This window comes from Tursiops truncatus, chromosome 4, assembly GCF_011762595.2.
Source record: "Tursiops truncatus isolate mTurTru1 chromosome 4, mTurTru1.mat.Y, whole genome shotgun sequence".
Lineage (NCBI taxonomy): Eukaryota > Metazoa > Chordata > Mammalia > Artiodactyla > Delphinidae > Tursiops > Tursiops truncatus.
This window is the reverse complement of record NC_047037.1, coordinates 70069789-70086612: the sequence shown is the minus strand read 5'-3', so window position 1 is coordinate 70086612 and position 16824 is coordinate 70069789. Positions and strand designations below refer to the sequence as shown.

The 16824-nt window shown below is 47.7% G+C and overlaps 1 protein-coding gene across 13 annotated transcripts in view; it reads left to right on the top strand.

The window, feature by feature from the left end:
• Positions 1-10849, top strand: part of TMEM44 (transmembrane protein 44) — a 35275-nt gene extending 24426 nt beyond the window's left edge. For 4 of the 13 annotated variants that reach the window (XM_073804050.1, XM_073804046.1, XM_073804049.1 and 1 more), the window contains one exon: positions 10451-10849. In XM_073804050.1, the coding sequence (XP_073660151.1) occupies positions 10451-10561 (111 nt within the window). In that variant the 3' untranslated portion in view covers positions 10562-10849. The other 9 variants (XM_073804048.1, XM_073804043.1, XM_073804042.1 and 6 more) reach the window with 3 other exon arrangements.
• The last annotated feature ends 5975 nt before the right edge of the window (positions 10850-16824 follow it).

Here is a 16824-nt window from a genome sequence, read left to right as displayed (position 1 = left end):
ATGAGTGTGACACTGCATTTCATCCACCTGTTTGGGTCACTCATTTAGCAAACATGTTCTTGGGGGGGCATTTGAAAGAAAAATGCATGAGGGCAGGGGGGCGGGCCTGACCCACCACACACGGTGGGAGGTACTTGGTAGGTTGGTCACAGTCTGATCATGACTTTGCTCCTCCAGACCACACCACACCCAAGGGACTGAAGCTGGGCCCCAGGTCATCACCTCTTCTGGTTTGCGACTTCTCTTGCTCCCAAGATGGATTGCACAGTTCAGATATTTCCTAACACTGGGCTGAGACACCCAGGGCATCTGTTTGTACTCTCTGGCTACAGTCGTCTGTGTCTTTTGCCAGCCAGCTGGGCTCCTGCTTGACCCGCGGGTCCATAGGTGAACGCTTGCGCCCCCCACTCTGGAGGCCTGGGGGCACTCTTTGTCGCTAAGGTGTTGTGTTTGTCACTCTGTGGTCCTTTCCGACTTTGTGACTTAACTCTCAGAGGGTGCTTTTGTGTCCATGTCCTTGGGGCACATACCCACAGGTTTGAAGACCTACCTCCTGCCGTGCTGGGGGAGGTGGAGAGAAGAGAGGTCCCTCAACACGACATACACTGTATTCACAGCACGCAGCTCACTGCGTGTTTTTAAATTCATTGCTCACAGTGACTGCGTGTGTGTCATGAGGCAGGCGTGGTATGTTCTATACTTTACAAGCACTGTTTGATATAGTCCTCCTAACAGCCCTGAGGCAAGTACCTTTAAATATTCTTGTTTCCCAGAAGAGGAGACTGGGATACATTGAGTTTTAGTAACCTGCCCAAGAAAACATCATCACCGTCATCGTTATAATTGGCAGACCTGGGGTTCTGAACACAGCTCTGTCTGGCTCTGAAACCCTGTTGTTACCCACTACACCCCACTGCCTCAGCAGTAACTACCCAGGGCTGAGTTTCTTATCTATCATTCCCATTTTACAGATGAGAAAACTCTCTCCACAGGACTCTCTCCACTTACCTGTGTTCTCAGGCAGGGTCCTGTCTAATAGGCAGGATAAAACATTGGGATTTACAAGGAATTCCAGTGATGCAGAACACCCATGAAAAGAGGTGAAGTAGAGACAGATAAGGCACGGGAGCTTGCGTGGAGGGAGAACTGGGTCATTTTCACCTTTTCTCAAGTGTCCGCTGGATGGGCTGGTCAGGGCACCAGACTAATGGCGGTGGAGCCTGAATGGGACTCATAACCCTGTAGACAGGCCATTTGTGTGGGCTGTGCGGATTTCTGGACGTCTCCACAAGACAGGGCACACTCCGCGGAGACTGTGCACCTACTCACTCAGCTACTCGACACCAGGCAGCCTGTCTCCTGACACAGCCGTCGGAGGGCGTTCTGAACACATGTGGAGGAAGGGTCACTGGCTCATGGTCTGTGCGTGAGGGACCAGGGCCCAGAGGGAGCAGGGCTTTCCAGAGCGGCCCGCTCACTTGCCGGGGCAGCCAGCACCTGTTTTATGAGTGCAGGGTCGACATTCCCTCAGTGTTGAGACTGCTCCTGTGCCTTTTAAAGGTTTTTTTCCTCCTAGCCTCTGGGATGCAAGAAAAGATTGAGTCCAGCTTTGTGTTTAGTCATTTTTTTCCTTCTGTGCTTCCTAGCAATGCCATTGAAGCTTTGTAGGAATTCTGCAAGGAGGCTGTTTCTGTCAACAGAAGAAAGTCTGCATGTTGAGAATGACTGTACCTGGAGCTGGCTCAGAGTGTGTGTGTGTGTGTGTGTGTGTGTGTGTGTGTGTGTGTGTGTGTGTGTGTGTGTGTGTGTTTGCGCACGCGCGCGCGTGCATAGAGCCAAACACCACACACCAGATTGCTGTCTGAAGAGGCTCGCGTCCCAGGCCCCGTGTCCTGCTAATTCTGTGCCTAAGGCTCTTGACAGCCAGGACTGCTTGTTCCCTCTCCAGACCCTGCTTCCAGCACCAGCAGACCAGGACACAGTCCCTTGGATGTTTGTCATTCTTAAAGCCAAATCATTCTTTCAAGGAAAAAACAATTAATTAGTTAATAAAAAGAATACACACCTACACACTGACTCTAAAAGTGCTAATTTTAGAAGTAAATACATATAAGTATGAAGAAAGAGGCCAGAAATTTCTAATAGGTCCCAAAGACCAGAAATTAAGTTCAGGGCATGGTATCTGCCCTGCACAGATCTGTGTGCCCCGATGTGCTCGGCAGCAGTGAGAGATGGTGCGTCCGGAAATGTGTGGACAGTCAGCTAGTTCCCCTGGGGGTAAGGAAAGACTGTACTGGGCCCCCCCAGGGCAACGGGGCTGGGCAGGAGAGAGAGGGCTGACCAGGGGTCGGGTGGACACTGGCTTGTCCAGGCTCTCGCTGACCTGCCAGGCAGCCTTGGTTCTGCCCTGGACTTCTTGGGTTTTAGTTTCTCCCTCTGTAAGTGGGAATCAGGAGACCTGCCCTACTTACATTACGGAGTGATTCTGAGGATCAAATGGGGGTGCTGCTGGGGCCCTGCAAGCCTGCCGATGGTGCTAGATGCAGTGCAGTGGACAACGGGCTGCAAGTGGGCTCAGACACCTACGCTGGCCCTGCGAGCCTTTGAACCAGGTGACGCCGTTCATTTCTCTGGACTTGCTCCGTAAGTGGAGATAATGAACTCAGGGAGCTGGTGAGGCTCTGACAGAGCACTGTTCCCGCAGATGATGAGCTTTGAACTGGGCCATCTTTCAGGTCCCATTTAGCAAGTGACCTCAAGTGAGCAAGTGTACTGGGGGAGTTAGGCGGAGGTTAATTACACTGAGTCAGTTCTTAGAAGTGGAAAGGCTTCCATCAGGAAAACAGCGGGGCCAACCACCAGCAAAATGGGCTGCTGTGTCTGCCTGGGTGCCACTCAGAAAACCTCTTCTGGCCTCCGCAGTCTCTAGAAGCATTTCCATCACGCTGCCTGAAATCCAGGGAGGAGCTCCTGACTGAGCTCCTGCCTCCGTCCCTCCTCCTTTCAGTGCTGTCCTACCCAAGATCTTCCCAACACTCCATCAGCCCCATGGCCTTCCTGCTCTAAGGCCCTTACTGCTTACAGTTTATGTCCAGACCCCTTAGCCTGATCTCTAGGACATTTCGTTGTCTGGTTCAGGGCTAACTCTCCAGGTTTTCCTCTGCACATCCAGCCAGCTTTCCCTTCTCTGGGTTCCTTTGCTCATCTGTCTTCTGCCCTTCAAGGCCCTGGCTAAATCCTGCTTCCTCCGGGAAGCCTTCCCTGTGTTCCTGAGTAGGGTTGCTAGATTTAACAGGCAAAAAATACAAGAGGCCAGTGAATTTGAATTTCAGATAAACACACCTATACTAAACATTATTTGTTATCTGAAATTCACATTTCACGGTGTATCCTGTGTTTTATCTGCAGCAGCCCTGCTCCTGAATCCAACTTGATCATGGCCATTTCCCGCCCTTCCCTGGGCCACTTCTTCGGTTCTGAGCAGCATATGAATAGCAAAACTTCTTCCAAAAAAATCAGGAACATACAATGTTTTATGTCAATTATATCTCCTGTTTTAATGGGAAAAAATAATTTAAAAAAAATCAGGAACAGGAGGCAGGGTTGCCAAGGCCTTTCCCACTGGTGGTCTTGGAGTTTGGCCTAAATACAGTATTTGCATCTCCTTGTCAGTGGAGTTCGGAGGTGCTCGCTCCCAACCCTTGCTGCCCACCGTTGTAATACATAGGCCTTCATCTCGGCTTCCCCTTCATCCCAACCTTGGGATGTCCCTGCAGTGAAACTGTCATCTTTATAAGGGAAACCGGCCCAGTGTGGGTCAGAACTTCTCTCTTACTGATCCAGTTCACCATGGGCTTTGCATACAGCACTCCACGGCCTGTGATCCATTTTTCCTCACATCCCATTTTCCTCACGACAGCCGAGGAAGGAAGAGCTGAGTGGGGAGTTTGGGCTGGTAGAGAGGAGGAAAGAAAGTATGGGAGGTGGGACAGTGCTTGATCCGGAGTAAGTGCTATAGAACTGCTTAATTAACTAACTAAAGAAATTGAAAGGATGAGATTTTTGAAGCGTACGGTGTTAAGGTTTAAAAGCCTGTAAGGTACTAGGAAAATCAAAAAGGAAATCTACTTGATGAAATCTAAAACGGAACTGTAGCTGGCGTGTATCTGGCCAGTCTCAAAACCTTATGATCAGAAAAAACAAAAAACCTTTATAATGGGTCCTGAGTCCAACACCATCTCACCTCCCCCATCTTGGGGAAGTCGCTTCTCCCCAGATGTAAGAGGAGGGAGTTGAACAAATGGTCTCTGAGGGCCCATCCAGCTCCCAGTCCTAGAAAGTGACCCTGTTTCCTCAGTGGCTGAGACACACCTCAGAGTCTTCAGGGACAAAGGAGAGCTTACCACATGCCCTGTGGACAGCGCCTATAGGTTGCTTCTTGGTTTCAGAAGCATGAAAAAGTGTTCTTTTAGAAATGAGGTGAATTGAAACCCTACGTGCTGTGGTTCATGGAGACGATGGAATTGTGATCCTAAAGACAATTCAAGGATATGTGGAAATGCTCACTATATTTTAAGAGAGAAAAGCCATTTGCATAATTTGGGGTGTGTGTGTGTGTGTGTTTGTATTTCAGAGGGCTATTCAATAACTGTTCATAGAGGCCCTCTTTTAGGGATAGAATTCTGGGCAATCTTTTTTTTTTTTTTTTTGCGATACGCGGGCCTCTCACTGTTGTGGCCTCTCCCGTTGCGGAGCACAGGCTCCGGACGCGCAGGCTCAGTGGCCATGGCTCACGGGCCCAGCCGCTCCGCGGCATGTGGGATCTTCCCGGACCAGGGCACGAACCCGCGTCCCCTGCATTGACAGGCAGACTCTCAACCACTGCACCACCAGGGAAGCCCTGGGCAATCTTTATTTTGGGTTTTGAAAAAATTTCTATACAAAAATGAACAAATTTTGCTCTTGAAACAGGGAAGACTACACAAATGTTTATTTATTTTTACTTCTTTGTGGGGGGTGGAGAGAGACCTCAGTTACAAAGATTTGAGTTAATTGTATTCCCTAGGCACATTATCATTAGTTTAGAAAGTGACTTAAAAAAGAAATCCTGGCTACTACTCCCACTAGAGGGTACTCTTCTGAAATTTTAGATTGCTTGTGATGCTAAAGTTTTTGAAAAGGAGGTTTCAAGGTTTCATTTCAAATTCAGTTGGAGGACTCTTAAACTTTTTTATTTGTTTGCTTGTCTTTAAATACACTTTTTCTTTTGGAGTAATTTTAGACTTACAGAAAAGTTGCAAAGGTAGGACAGAGAGTTCCTGTATACCTTCACCCAGTTCCCTCTAATGTTAACATCTTGCACCACCATGCTGCATTTGTCAACACAGAGAAATTTACATTAGTACATTACTATTAACTAAAGTACAGACTTTATTTGGGTTTCACCAGTTTTTCTATTAATGTTCTTATTCTTAGCATATTTTCTTTCATCTCTCTTTTTATTTCTATTACATTTGCAGAAGTTATGTAACTTTTTCCACCTGTGTTGTCATCAACATTTCTGTCTTTTGCAGTGTGTGTGGAAACATCATTTCTCGTAATTTTGTGTGTTCTCCATTTAATCTTTTTTTTAGTTTATGTTTTCCCCAGCAGGATGTCATTAAAAGATGAATGCTGTGGAATTATCACGGTTTTGTTAGGTATTAATGGCATTGTGCTTAGGAGTTTTTTTTTTTTGCGGGCCTCTCACTGTTGTGGCCCCACCCCCACCCCCGCCGCGGAGCACAGGCTCCGGATGCGCAGGCTCGGTGGCCATGGCTCACAGGCCCAGCCGCTCCATGGCATGTGGAATCTTCCCGGACCGGGGCACAAACCCGCGTCCCCTGCATCGGCAGGCGGACTCTCAACCACTGCGCCACCAGGGAAGTCCTGTGCTTAGGAGTTTTTAAGTCCTTATCTATGAGATACATACTGAAGTATTTACAGATGAAATTATTTACTTTAAAACACTTCAGCAAATAAAAAATTGGGGGAGCTAGAGCAAATGAAAGAGGATATGTCCACAGGTGTTCATTAGATTTTGCTTTTGTGTATGACTGAAAATCTTATAATTAAAAAGTTGTTCAAGAGAAAAAGGCGTGGTACAGCTGAAGTCAGTGGTGACTCAAGTTTTCTAGGTCCATTCTGCCCTCCCGTGGAACGGGGGGAAGTAGTTCATAGGTACCAGGCTGGAAACATGTGACCTGGAAGGGGTGGGTGGGAGAGGGAGGGAAGAGGGAGAAACTGGGGAGACGACTCTCAAGCTTCATTTCTGCCACCCACATCCCCATATCCTGCCCTCCCTCCTGCAGTGGCCACCTCATCCTACCCAGCAGGGGGCAGGGCATTCTTGTGGGGGGCACTGACCAAGGACCCAGCTCTGGTGCCCCTTCCCTGCCCTCCTCAGTTTCAAGGTGGAACCTCTGCCCTTCGCCTCCAGTCTGCCAGGTGCCCTGCCACTGAGCTTGGGGCACAGCTCTGCCAGCACAGCCTGGGTCAGACCTCTCTGCCTGACTCCACCCCTACCTCCAGCTCTGACCCAGAATGGGACTTGTGCAGGCCCCAGAGCAGAGCCCCATCTCTGGGCTAGCACACTTATCAGTGGACAAATAGAGGTGTTCAATAAAGTTTTTATAATCCTAACAGATACACAGCTGCACACACGCACGCACGTACAGATTCACGTAACAGACTGGGCTGAGTGCATTCCGCCAGCCCTGCCGGTCCTGAAGACTCAAAGTTGAGTCAAACTGCAGCCCTCAAGGAGCTCAGAGAAACCAAACAAAAGCAAACAAACAGAAGTTGTTCAAAATGGAAATTTTAAAAGAATTGAACAGTAGGGGCTTTGTTTCAATGGGACAATAAAGCCAAATCCTGTGTACTGTGCAGATTGGCAGCAGATCAGTATAACAGACATTTGCAGATTCATAGCTTATGAATACGCACGCACACACACACACACACACACACACACACACACACACACACACACGTGTCCTGGGCACTACAGGAGGTGCTGGACGAATGAGAGCAGACGGCGACACTACCCTACAAGAACCTGAGCCAGACATATTTGAGGCTTGGGGTGGAACCAACCGTGCGGTAAAGGCTGATTAAATATGAATCTTGGCTGGTAGCAAATACCCCATAGTTTCAAGATGAGGGTTTTATTTGCATCTCTCTTTCTTAGTTTTATGGGTTTGTGTTGACTCATCTCAGCCATGTGGTTAATAGATGGAATCTTTATGATTATGCCTAATAATAATTTCTAATAGTAATTTTTAAATCTGCATAGATGATAATTTTTTCAAGGACCTGTGGCCCTTCATAATTATCACAGTTATCCTACTGACCATTTAACTAAGTTGTAGCCACTCGTAGCTGCTGCCTTTTTGCTTGCTGAAGTCGGTTGTTCCTTTGCCTCCAGACCAGCGGAGGGCCTTTCTCCTGGCTCACTGAGCAGACAGGGGCTGGCGCTGATCTCTGCTCTGTGATGGTGGCAAAATCTAGTCAACACTTTTTTTTTAATCTCTCTTTTTATTCTGCAGCAGAACTATTGGGAAGCCCTAAACTCGGAGCAGGTATGGACAATCGTGCTCTCTCTTTATTCTGCAAGGGACTTCCTGTGGCTTGATTTCAGTTCCTGCTTTTGTGAGCCCCCCTTGGATGGCTGGGCCCGTGCCAAATTCCTCTAGGAAAAAAAAGAATTTGAAAATGAGTGGAGAGTCTGAAAGTCGAGGGTTTTTTCCAGGCTCTCCATTTCAGAGTTCTTTCTGCTTTGTCCAAACCATCTAGTAGGGGCTCAGAGAAGATGCATAACCCAAGGAAGAAACTTGCTTGGAACAAAAGTTTTTGAACAAGAGGAAGCCCAGCAGGTCACTAATGGTAGCGGTGCCGGGAGTGGCTGCAGGAGTTGAGATCAACGTTCCCCTATGTTGTCATCGTGAGACGTTGGGCAGCTGGCTGCTGTCTCTATGCCCTCCTCGCCTCCAAGTGACAAATAAGCACATGATTCATGACAGCCACCTGTGCCTGTCACCTCCCAGGATTTTTTTTCTGATAAGAGAGTAGATTATCTTTTGCTCAAATTCTCTGAATGCCTGGATTCCAGTGATGTTTTTATTACTTAAAATGACATTTTAAAACACAATATTCCGGGAATTCAGAAGGAAGAGATTTAAATTGTTTTCGAAGGCTTAATCCACTTTAAAGAGTGCACCTGACCAGAGTGGTGGGCTGTTTCTGTTTGCCGGCAGTGGAATTGGTCAGGAGTAGCAAGGATAACTCTTAAGAAGACATTTTAGGAACTGGAGCTGTGGTTTTGACACATCAGGGCGGCTAAGAACCACCCTAAGAGCTTGTTCAAATGCCAAGCCTTAGGTCCCAACCCACAGATAGGGTCTAGGGTGGGTCCCCAGCATCAGTCTTTTTTTTTTTTTTTTTTTTTTTTTTTGTGCTGTACGAGGGCCTCTCACTGTTGTGGCCTCTCCCGTTGCGGAGCACAGGCTCAGCGTCCATGGCTCATGGGCCCAGCCGCTCTGTGGCATGTGGGATCTTCCTGGACCGGGGCACGAACCCGTGTCCCCTGCATCGGCAGGCGGACTCTCAACCACTGCGCCACCAGGGAAGCCCAGCATCACTCTTTTTAATGAGCACCCTGGGCGCTCCTGGTGAGACTGGTCCAGAACTGAGATCTAGAACGTGGGTCTCCACTTGAAAACAGAATTCATCAAAAAGCACACTGTCCATTCTCAGAGAATGGAACAGGCCCCCACTTCCACTACTAGGCAACTGGGTCTCAGAGGCTGAGGGGCCAGGGAGCTCTTTTACTTGGGATCTCTGATAACGTCTGGAAGGAATTTGCTTAGAGGTGTCCGCCCAAGTCTGCATCCACAGGTAGATGAGAAATTAGCATACGTGTGCCTGACACAGCCCCAGACACGTACAAGGGGCTGAGCTGCACCAAAGAAATCAGCTCAGTCCCTGGCCTGCAAGGTTACTGGGGATGAGGTGGTCTTTTTAACATGATACTGTTTTTCATGACCAAGTAGTAGAACTCAGTTCAGTTATGAGCAGTAAATCAGTAATTGAACGGGCCTCTCTTTCTGTTGGAAACAAAGCTACAATTTGTGTTTTATAACTAATGGGGTGTGGGCATTATCTTTCAGTGACTCAGGGAGCCTTGAGGACCTTGTCCTGACCCTCTGAGGACTGGACTGTTTGATTCTGCTCAGGTTTGAGTAGCTGGTGGAACACTTTTTTTGGAGTGCATGTCCGTGCCTGGCTCTATTTTCTTGCCCAAATAAGATTGTCTGGCCCGGGCTGACACATCCTATGTGGCCTTTGCTTGTTGTTTCCTGGGTCTTTTGCTACTGTCAAATGCAACCTTATGACTCAGAATCACCAGTCATAGAAACTCAGAAATGAGAGATCGTATTATCTAGCTGCTGATTCAGCCTCCCAATTTACACATGGAGAAATCAAGATCCAGAGAAGAGAAAGCAAGTTAGTGGCAGAAAGAGGACCCGAGCCCGACCCCTACTTGCCTCTGTGGCTGGAATCACTAAAGATGATGCCCTTGCTCTTGGCCCACATGAAAAGCTCTCTCTTTTATCTGTTGTTTTGGAACAATAGGAGGATTTTGCAAACAGCTTCATCAGTTCTTGTGTGCTCACCTATTTTTTTTTTCCTTTTAACCTTTTTTTTTTAACCCCTACACATTTCAATTTCCCATACTTGTCTGAGTCAGAGTGATGAAATACTCACAGGCAGTGACCACCACTCTGGATTAGGTTTTAAATGTTTGTTTTTGACAAGTCTGCTGACCTCAAGTTTAGAGGAAACACCATGTGGGGGGGCAAGGGCAGACCAGTACCCTGCTCCTAAGAAGCTCTGTCATCTACCTGAGAGGACAAGGTGGACACACAGGGCAGGGCTGCCCATGCTCAGCTGCAAACCAGTGGTACAGGCAGTATAGAGAAGCTGGGGAGAGCTCAATGGGTGTCAGGATAGGCTTCTAAGAAGAGGAGGAACTTACCTGGGCCATAAAGAATGGGTTGAGTTTGCCTGGTCTTTTCCAGGAATGAGTTAGGCAGGGAGGTGGGAATTATCAGGATAAAGGGAGCATGACTGAGTCTCACTAGAGAAGGACTTGGTGAAGAGGGGGGAACAGAGAGTAGGAGGGGGAAGTAGGGTTGGTCTGTTCAGGGTGGCTGTCCATTAATTCCTTGATTTAAAGTTATACTTGCCCTGTTAGGTTCTAGAAACACAGACCTGGTTAACTTGTCCTTACCTGTTTGTTCTTGTCTGTGCCTGGGCCATGAGGACCAAGATTGGAGCTGTCGTTGGGGAAATTGTAAGAGATGGGAAGGGCCTATTCCACCAAGGTACCTCTTGTGTCTTTTCTCCACAGTGGGATCCTGAAGACGTAAACCTTGGAGGGAACAAAGACAACATGGAGATATTCAGACCCCGGGTGCACAGGTGGTCTATGAAGCCAGTGGACTTGACCTCTGATAAGTAACACTTTCTGGAGCCAGCTCAGCAGCTCAGAACCCAAGGTCAAGGTTTGGTCAGGAACTGAGCAGGGATCAACCTGCAGAGACAGCCATGGCAGGAATTTAAGCTTCTGCCAAGGCCACCCATGAAAGTGAGGAACCAGGAGCTGTCACGGAGCTTGGCTGGTCTGCACCATGGCTCAGAATGGAGCTAAGACCTTGGGCCCTGTGGACAGACCTGGACACACCCAGAGTTTGTTCTGAAAATTCAAAGTTCACAAACCAATCTCGCTTTGAAATATAATCTAAAATAGTTTGGTCTCTCTTTTCCCTTTCCCTTTGGATTCAACCCTACTCTGAATATCTGCTACAAACGAGCTCATCTAACAAACAGCTAATATGTTTGGATCTTAGTAAAGCCCCACTCTGTAAGACCTGGCTAAGCCTAGAGAGGGGTGGGCCCGCGTTTGGGGGGTTTGGGACACAGTCACAGGTTCTGATGGGACCTGGCTCCTGCCCTCCAGTCACCCACTTGAGTTTTCTGCTGGAAGTTGAGAGAGGACTGTTTGATCAACCAAGTGTTTGCAAGGTCACTGGTATTGCAAGGGTGAGCAAAGCAAAGTGCTCTAGGTACCAGGACTTGCTGCAGCCTGGCCCAGTGTGTGCTGGGCTAGGGTCTGCAGGTGCAGGGAACTGTCTGCTTCAGGAGGTAACGGAAAGCATGCAAAGGGTAAGAGGCACGGTGGGAGGGGCTCGAAATCCCCTCTCAGGATTATTTTGGAGCTACGGTGGGAGGAATGCTAGAATGAATAAATCCTGATCGAGTGCACTGAAGCATCTCACCATGGAGCACAGAGATACGTCTGAATCCCAGCACAGCCACAGAAGTTGGCCACCAGGGGACCTGGGAGAAATGCCAAGAAACACAGCTCTGCTTCTGGCTGGCCCCTGGCAGCCTGTGTGACTCAGCTGCAGCTGTCCAGTTGCTCCTGAGGGGTAGTACAAGTCCCAGCAGCATGAAAGAGGGGGTGCCTCAGGGAAGCAGGTTGTTCCACAGGTCTCTGCACAGATTCCAATCCCCTGCATGATCTCTGAACTAGAAGTGAACCTAAAGCCACCCTATTTATCCAACTGCTTTGGACCCTGGTTGTCTTTTAATGGAGTTTGCTAAAGTCAATTTTGCTTTGTGATCTTAATCACTGAAGCTATACTTTGAGGGAAGATGAAACTTTTAACTGGGGACAAGGGGAGGTTGGGAGAACAATCCAGCAGATGAAACCACACAGAGGATTGGAAGCAGGGAAGGGGGGAATCTAGCTAAGGAAAGAGGACTCTGATGTGGCCAGAATGGATGTAGGGGGTGGGTGAAGAGGCTGGAAAGGAACCTGGGAGTTGGTGCTTAATTCTGTGGCTGGCTGGTAGCTATTGCAAGATACAGAGAGGAAGCTGACTGACATGCTTCAGGTGGGCCACAGCTGATTGGTGAGTTTTACATCCCTGCAGCCACAACTTTTCAAGAAGCAGAAATGTACAGTCATGGTTACAGCACCAACTTGGGAAACGTGTTTAATTTGATTAGTAACAGCAGGGCAGGAGGAGGGCTCATCTTTGGAAAGGCAGAAGGCCTGGGGACAGGATGACATCCCTGGAGTTTGTCTTTAACACATCGCCCCTCCCAACGGGAGGCTGGCTCATGTCCCTGGGGCACCAGAAATTGGTTGGATCCTAATGGAAATGGCCATTCACTGAAGAATATCAAATGATCTTGCTGACTTTGCGCAGCACAAACTACTTGAGCTCCAGATGTTAACCATCTCCCTAGATCCCATCGTCCCTGCCTCTTCCTTCACAAACCAGTCCAAGCTGGTCTCAAAATGGAATCCCAGAGCGAACCTTTACACTGACAATTTTGGCAGCAAAGTTTGGCCTCATTGTTCAATGAGAATCTGCCTGTTATGCAACGCTCTGGAGCCTTTGGGAAGAGATGCCAACCCAAATGCCTTCCTCCTAGCAGGAGCGTTCCCACCCTGGGCCTCCGCTGCAGCTTCATGCCCTAGCCGTTAGTCAGACCAGGAGGATAACAGGAGTTACTTGCCCTGAAGACCCACTGAGCAGTGCAAGGGGGTTACCTACACTAGGGAGAAGCTGGGGAACCAACTGTGTAATCATCCTCTCCTGCCCACTCATCTGGAGGTGAGAGATGGTATAATAGTTGTAGTTGTACTGCCTATTATCTGCGTGGCTTGGAGCTTGTTACCTAACCTTTGTGAACTCCTGGGGTAGACTGAGAATAATACCTATCTAGAAAGCTTGTTGTGAAGATTAAATAACGTATATGAAATGCATAACACTACGTGACTCAAAGTAGACATTGAAGAGGGATTAGTTTCCTTCCTCCCTATAATTCCTGGCCACATATGACCTGCAAGCCAGTTGGTAACCAAAGAATCAGACCCACAGATGGAAGGGACTTCAGAAGATTGAATTGCCTTGACAACAACCCCAATAAGTGATTAAAGTGATTACCCACCCCATCATAAGCTACTCAAAAAAAAAAAAAAAAAAAAGGATTTCACCCATTTTAATCTCCCAAGGAAAGAAGTCTGTGTGATTTAGGGAGAGCTCTATCCCTAAGGTTTTCTTAAAACACTTTCTAGATCCTGAAGGACCAATCCCCTTATGTCCCCCAGTACTTCAGTATGATGAAGAGATTTATGAGCAGTCATCTGATGCCACACTCACATCTGATTGTTACAACTGGGTATGAGCTCCTCCAGAGCAAGGAGAGGCACTGGGCCAAGGAGCCTGGCTGGGCTCCAGTTCCTACGTCTGATTCAGCGTGATCCTTGTTAAGTCATTTCCCTTTCTGATCACAGTTTCATCATCTGTAAAATGAAAGGACAGATTTCTTTCCTTTTTTTTTTTAACCTTTTATGAATATGCCAGTGAATTTTTTTTTTTTTTTTTTTTTTTTGCGGTACGCGGACCTCTCACTGCCGTGGCCTCCCCTGCTGCGGAGCACAGGCTCCGGACGCGCAGGGTCAGCAGCCATGGCTCACAGGCCCAGCCACTCCGTGGCATGTGGGATCTTCCCGGACTGGGGCACGAACCCGTGTCCCCTGCATCGGCAGGCGGACTCCCAACCACTGTGCCACCAGGGACGCCCGCCAGTGAATTTTTTTTTTCCTACAGAAGACTGACATCTTCATAAACTCTCAAGAAAGAGACAATATCAAGAGAAATTTCAGATATATTTAAAAAATAGGTTTCATTATATAATATACACTTCTCTCTGTTTGGATTTTACTATCCATTTAAGATAAAATTCCCCTTTTATGAAGAACCGAGGCTTTGCTGAAACAAGAAGAGATCACAGCATTTGATGTTTAAAATTTTTGCAGTTTCCTTCCAGTACAGTACTGAAAATTTTTAAATATGATATATGAATATTTTCCAGTGACAGAAAAAGAATTCTGTATCGATCATTAAGAAAAAGAAGAGGGCTTCCCTGATGGCGCAGTGGTTGAGAGTCCGCCTGCCGATGCAGGGCACACGGGTTCGTGCCCCGGTCCGGGAAGCTCCCACATGCTGCGGAGTAGCTGGGCCCATGAGCTGTGGCCGCTGAGCCTGCACATCCGGAGCCTGTGCTCTGCAACAGGAGAGGCCACAACAGTGAGAGGCCTGCGTACCGCAAAAAAAAGAGCAGTGTCTTAGTGTTTCAAGGCTAATTTTGCAACATTTCCAAGATTCTCTCCACTTCTTTTGCTGTCCTTTCTTGATCATCCCCCTCCACAGTTTCCAACTATGAGGGCATTGCTCTACTCTCTTCCACTTTTCATTGTTTTTTTCTGACATTCAAGTCGATGTTTTGACAGAGGAGGCTCTACTTTGAATGAACCCAAGATTTGGTGTAATGGTGACTAACATCTCTTCAAGAAGTTTACACGTGCCTGTCTAGTATTATTCTAAAGGTCATCATCGCGTGAGAGAGACAGTCTTAGATCAGGGAATGGTGCTAAATCAAGTGACTTAGAGCACATCTGATTTGTTGTTTCCTTACCCAACTCTGAAAGCCAAACAAGGTACCAGGCACCCAGCACCGCTGCTTCTGGACTGGACACTTCATCGACAGTGTTAACTTCCAGTGTCTCAGTTCATCTGTCGCCTAGAGAACTCAGCATACCCTCCCAATTCCATTGGAAATTTTCCACGGGCAGTCGATATTGGCGACAGAGGGCCAGGCTCTTCTCTTCCTGGTCCTCGGGGTCTTGCAGCTGTGATTGCAAGAGGGCTTAGTCCCTGTCGTAGGTCAGGAGCGCTCGCCCCCTCTTCACCGTCCACTGGGCTCCTCCACGACCGTCCTGGCGGGGCAGTAAGTGGTCTCTTCAAACTGCGACGGCGAAGGAGGCCACTGTTGGCACCGTCAGAAGTGAATCCCGACCTCCTACTGGCTACTTCTCCCTCAGAGAAGCGGCCTAACCCCGGCAGCCTACTTCCCGTTCAAACCTCTGTCCTGGGTCTTCCGGGAAGAGAAGAAATGCCCAGCCCCGCGAGTGAGTGCGCACTAAGCGGCTGCCGCCTCACGCGAGTCCGGCGCATCCCACGCCGCCTCCGGGGCCCCAGAACGGCACGGGGTCGTGTTTCGCCGCCTCCGGGGAGCTGCTGAGGGCGGCTCCTGGGGTGCATTTCACATCGTTGGTTTTGTAAGGGGATGATAACAAGGTTACTGTTCCGAAATTATTGACAGCATTCAGCATCCTTTATGGTGTACTGGAAAACATCCTATTTGTTTTTAAATACATTTAAAATGTTTTTTGAAATATAGTGCAGGTACAGAGTTTTTAAAAAGAGAATCAGATTGTAACAAAAGGCTTATGAAGGAAAACAGCAGTGCCCTGCTCCTCCGACCCCAAAGGTCCTGCTTCTCGCCCGTCCACTTTTTTTTTAAACTTCTTTACTGGAGTATAATTGCTTTACAGTGGTGTGTTACTTTCTGCTGTATAACAAAGTGAATCAGCTATACGTATACTTATATCCCCATATCTCCTTCTTCTTGGTCTCCCTCCCACCCTCCCTATCCCACTCCTCTAAGTGGTCACAAAGCACCGAGCTGATCTCCCTGTGCTATGCGGCTGCTTCCCACTAGCTATCTATTTTACATTTGGTAGTGTATATATGTCCATGCCACTCTCTCACTTCATCCCAGCTTACCCTTCCCCCTCCCCGTGTCCTCAAGTCCATTCTCTACATCGGCGTCTTTATTCCTGTCATGCCCCTAGGTTCATCAGAACCTTTTATTTATTTTTTTAGATTCCATATATATGTGTTAGCATATGGTATTTGTTTTTCTCTTTCTGACTTACTTCACTCTGTGTGACACCCTCTAGGTCCATCCACCTCACTACAAATAACTCAATTTTGTTTCTTTTTATGGCTGAGTGATATTCCATTGTATATATGTGCCACATCTTCTTTATCCATTCATCTGTCGATGGACACTTAGGTTGCTTCCATGTCCTGGGTATTGTAAATAAGGTTGCAATGGACATTGTGGTACATGACTCTTTTTGAATTATGGTTTTCTCAGTGTATATGCCCCGTAGTGGGATTGCTGGGTCATATGGTAGTTCTATTTTTAGTGTTTTAAGGAACCTCCATACTGTTCTCCATAGTGGCTGTATCAATTTACATTTATTTCATACATCTGCCTTCTGCCTCTGGCCTCTCGTTGCTGCTTGTCTTGTCATTGGCTGAACTCAAGTGAAAGCCAGAGGGCAAAGCGACCCATTGATTTTGTTTATAGAGGCACCTCCTGTAAGCTGGGGTTTTTATGAATGTGACGTGGCTCCTCCACTGTCTCTTTCCCTTTCTGCCAACTGAAGCAGAGGACTCTGAGGCTAGAACAGGGCAGTGCTCCTCAACATTGTCGAGGTCATCAAAAATGAGGAAAGTATGAGAAATTGTCACAGCCAAGAGGAGCCTATGGAGACATGAAGACTAAATGTAACGCTGTATGAAGTCAGCAATGTTGAGGAAATTTTCTGAACTTTCCCAGAATGCTAGTCCACATCACAGAGAGTTATTTAATAAGGCTATTGGCAATGTTCTGAAAAGGTAGCAACACCAATAAACTTTTCTGGGTTTGCAAAGAAAAAGGAAAAAACAGCTGGTTCTGCTGGCTGTCCAGTCTCCAGGGCTAATTGACGTGCCATCTGCTTGCAGCATAGAGTGGGAACCATGGTTCACGTGTCACACCCTAGGCCACCAGTTTTTTAATTGTTTTGTTTGT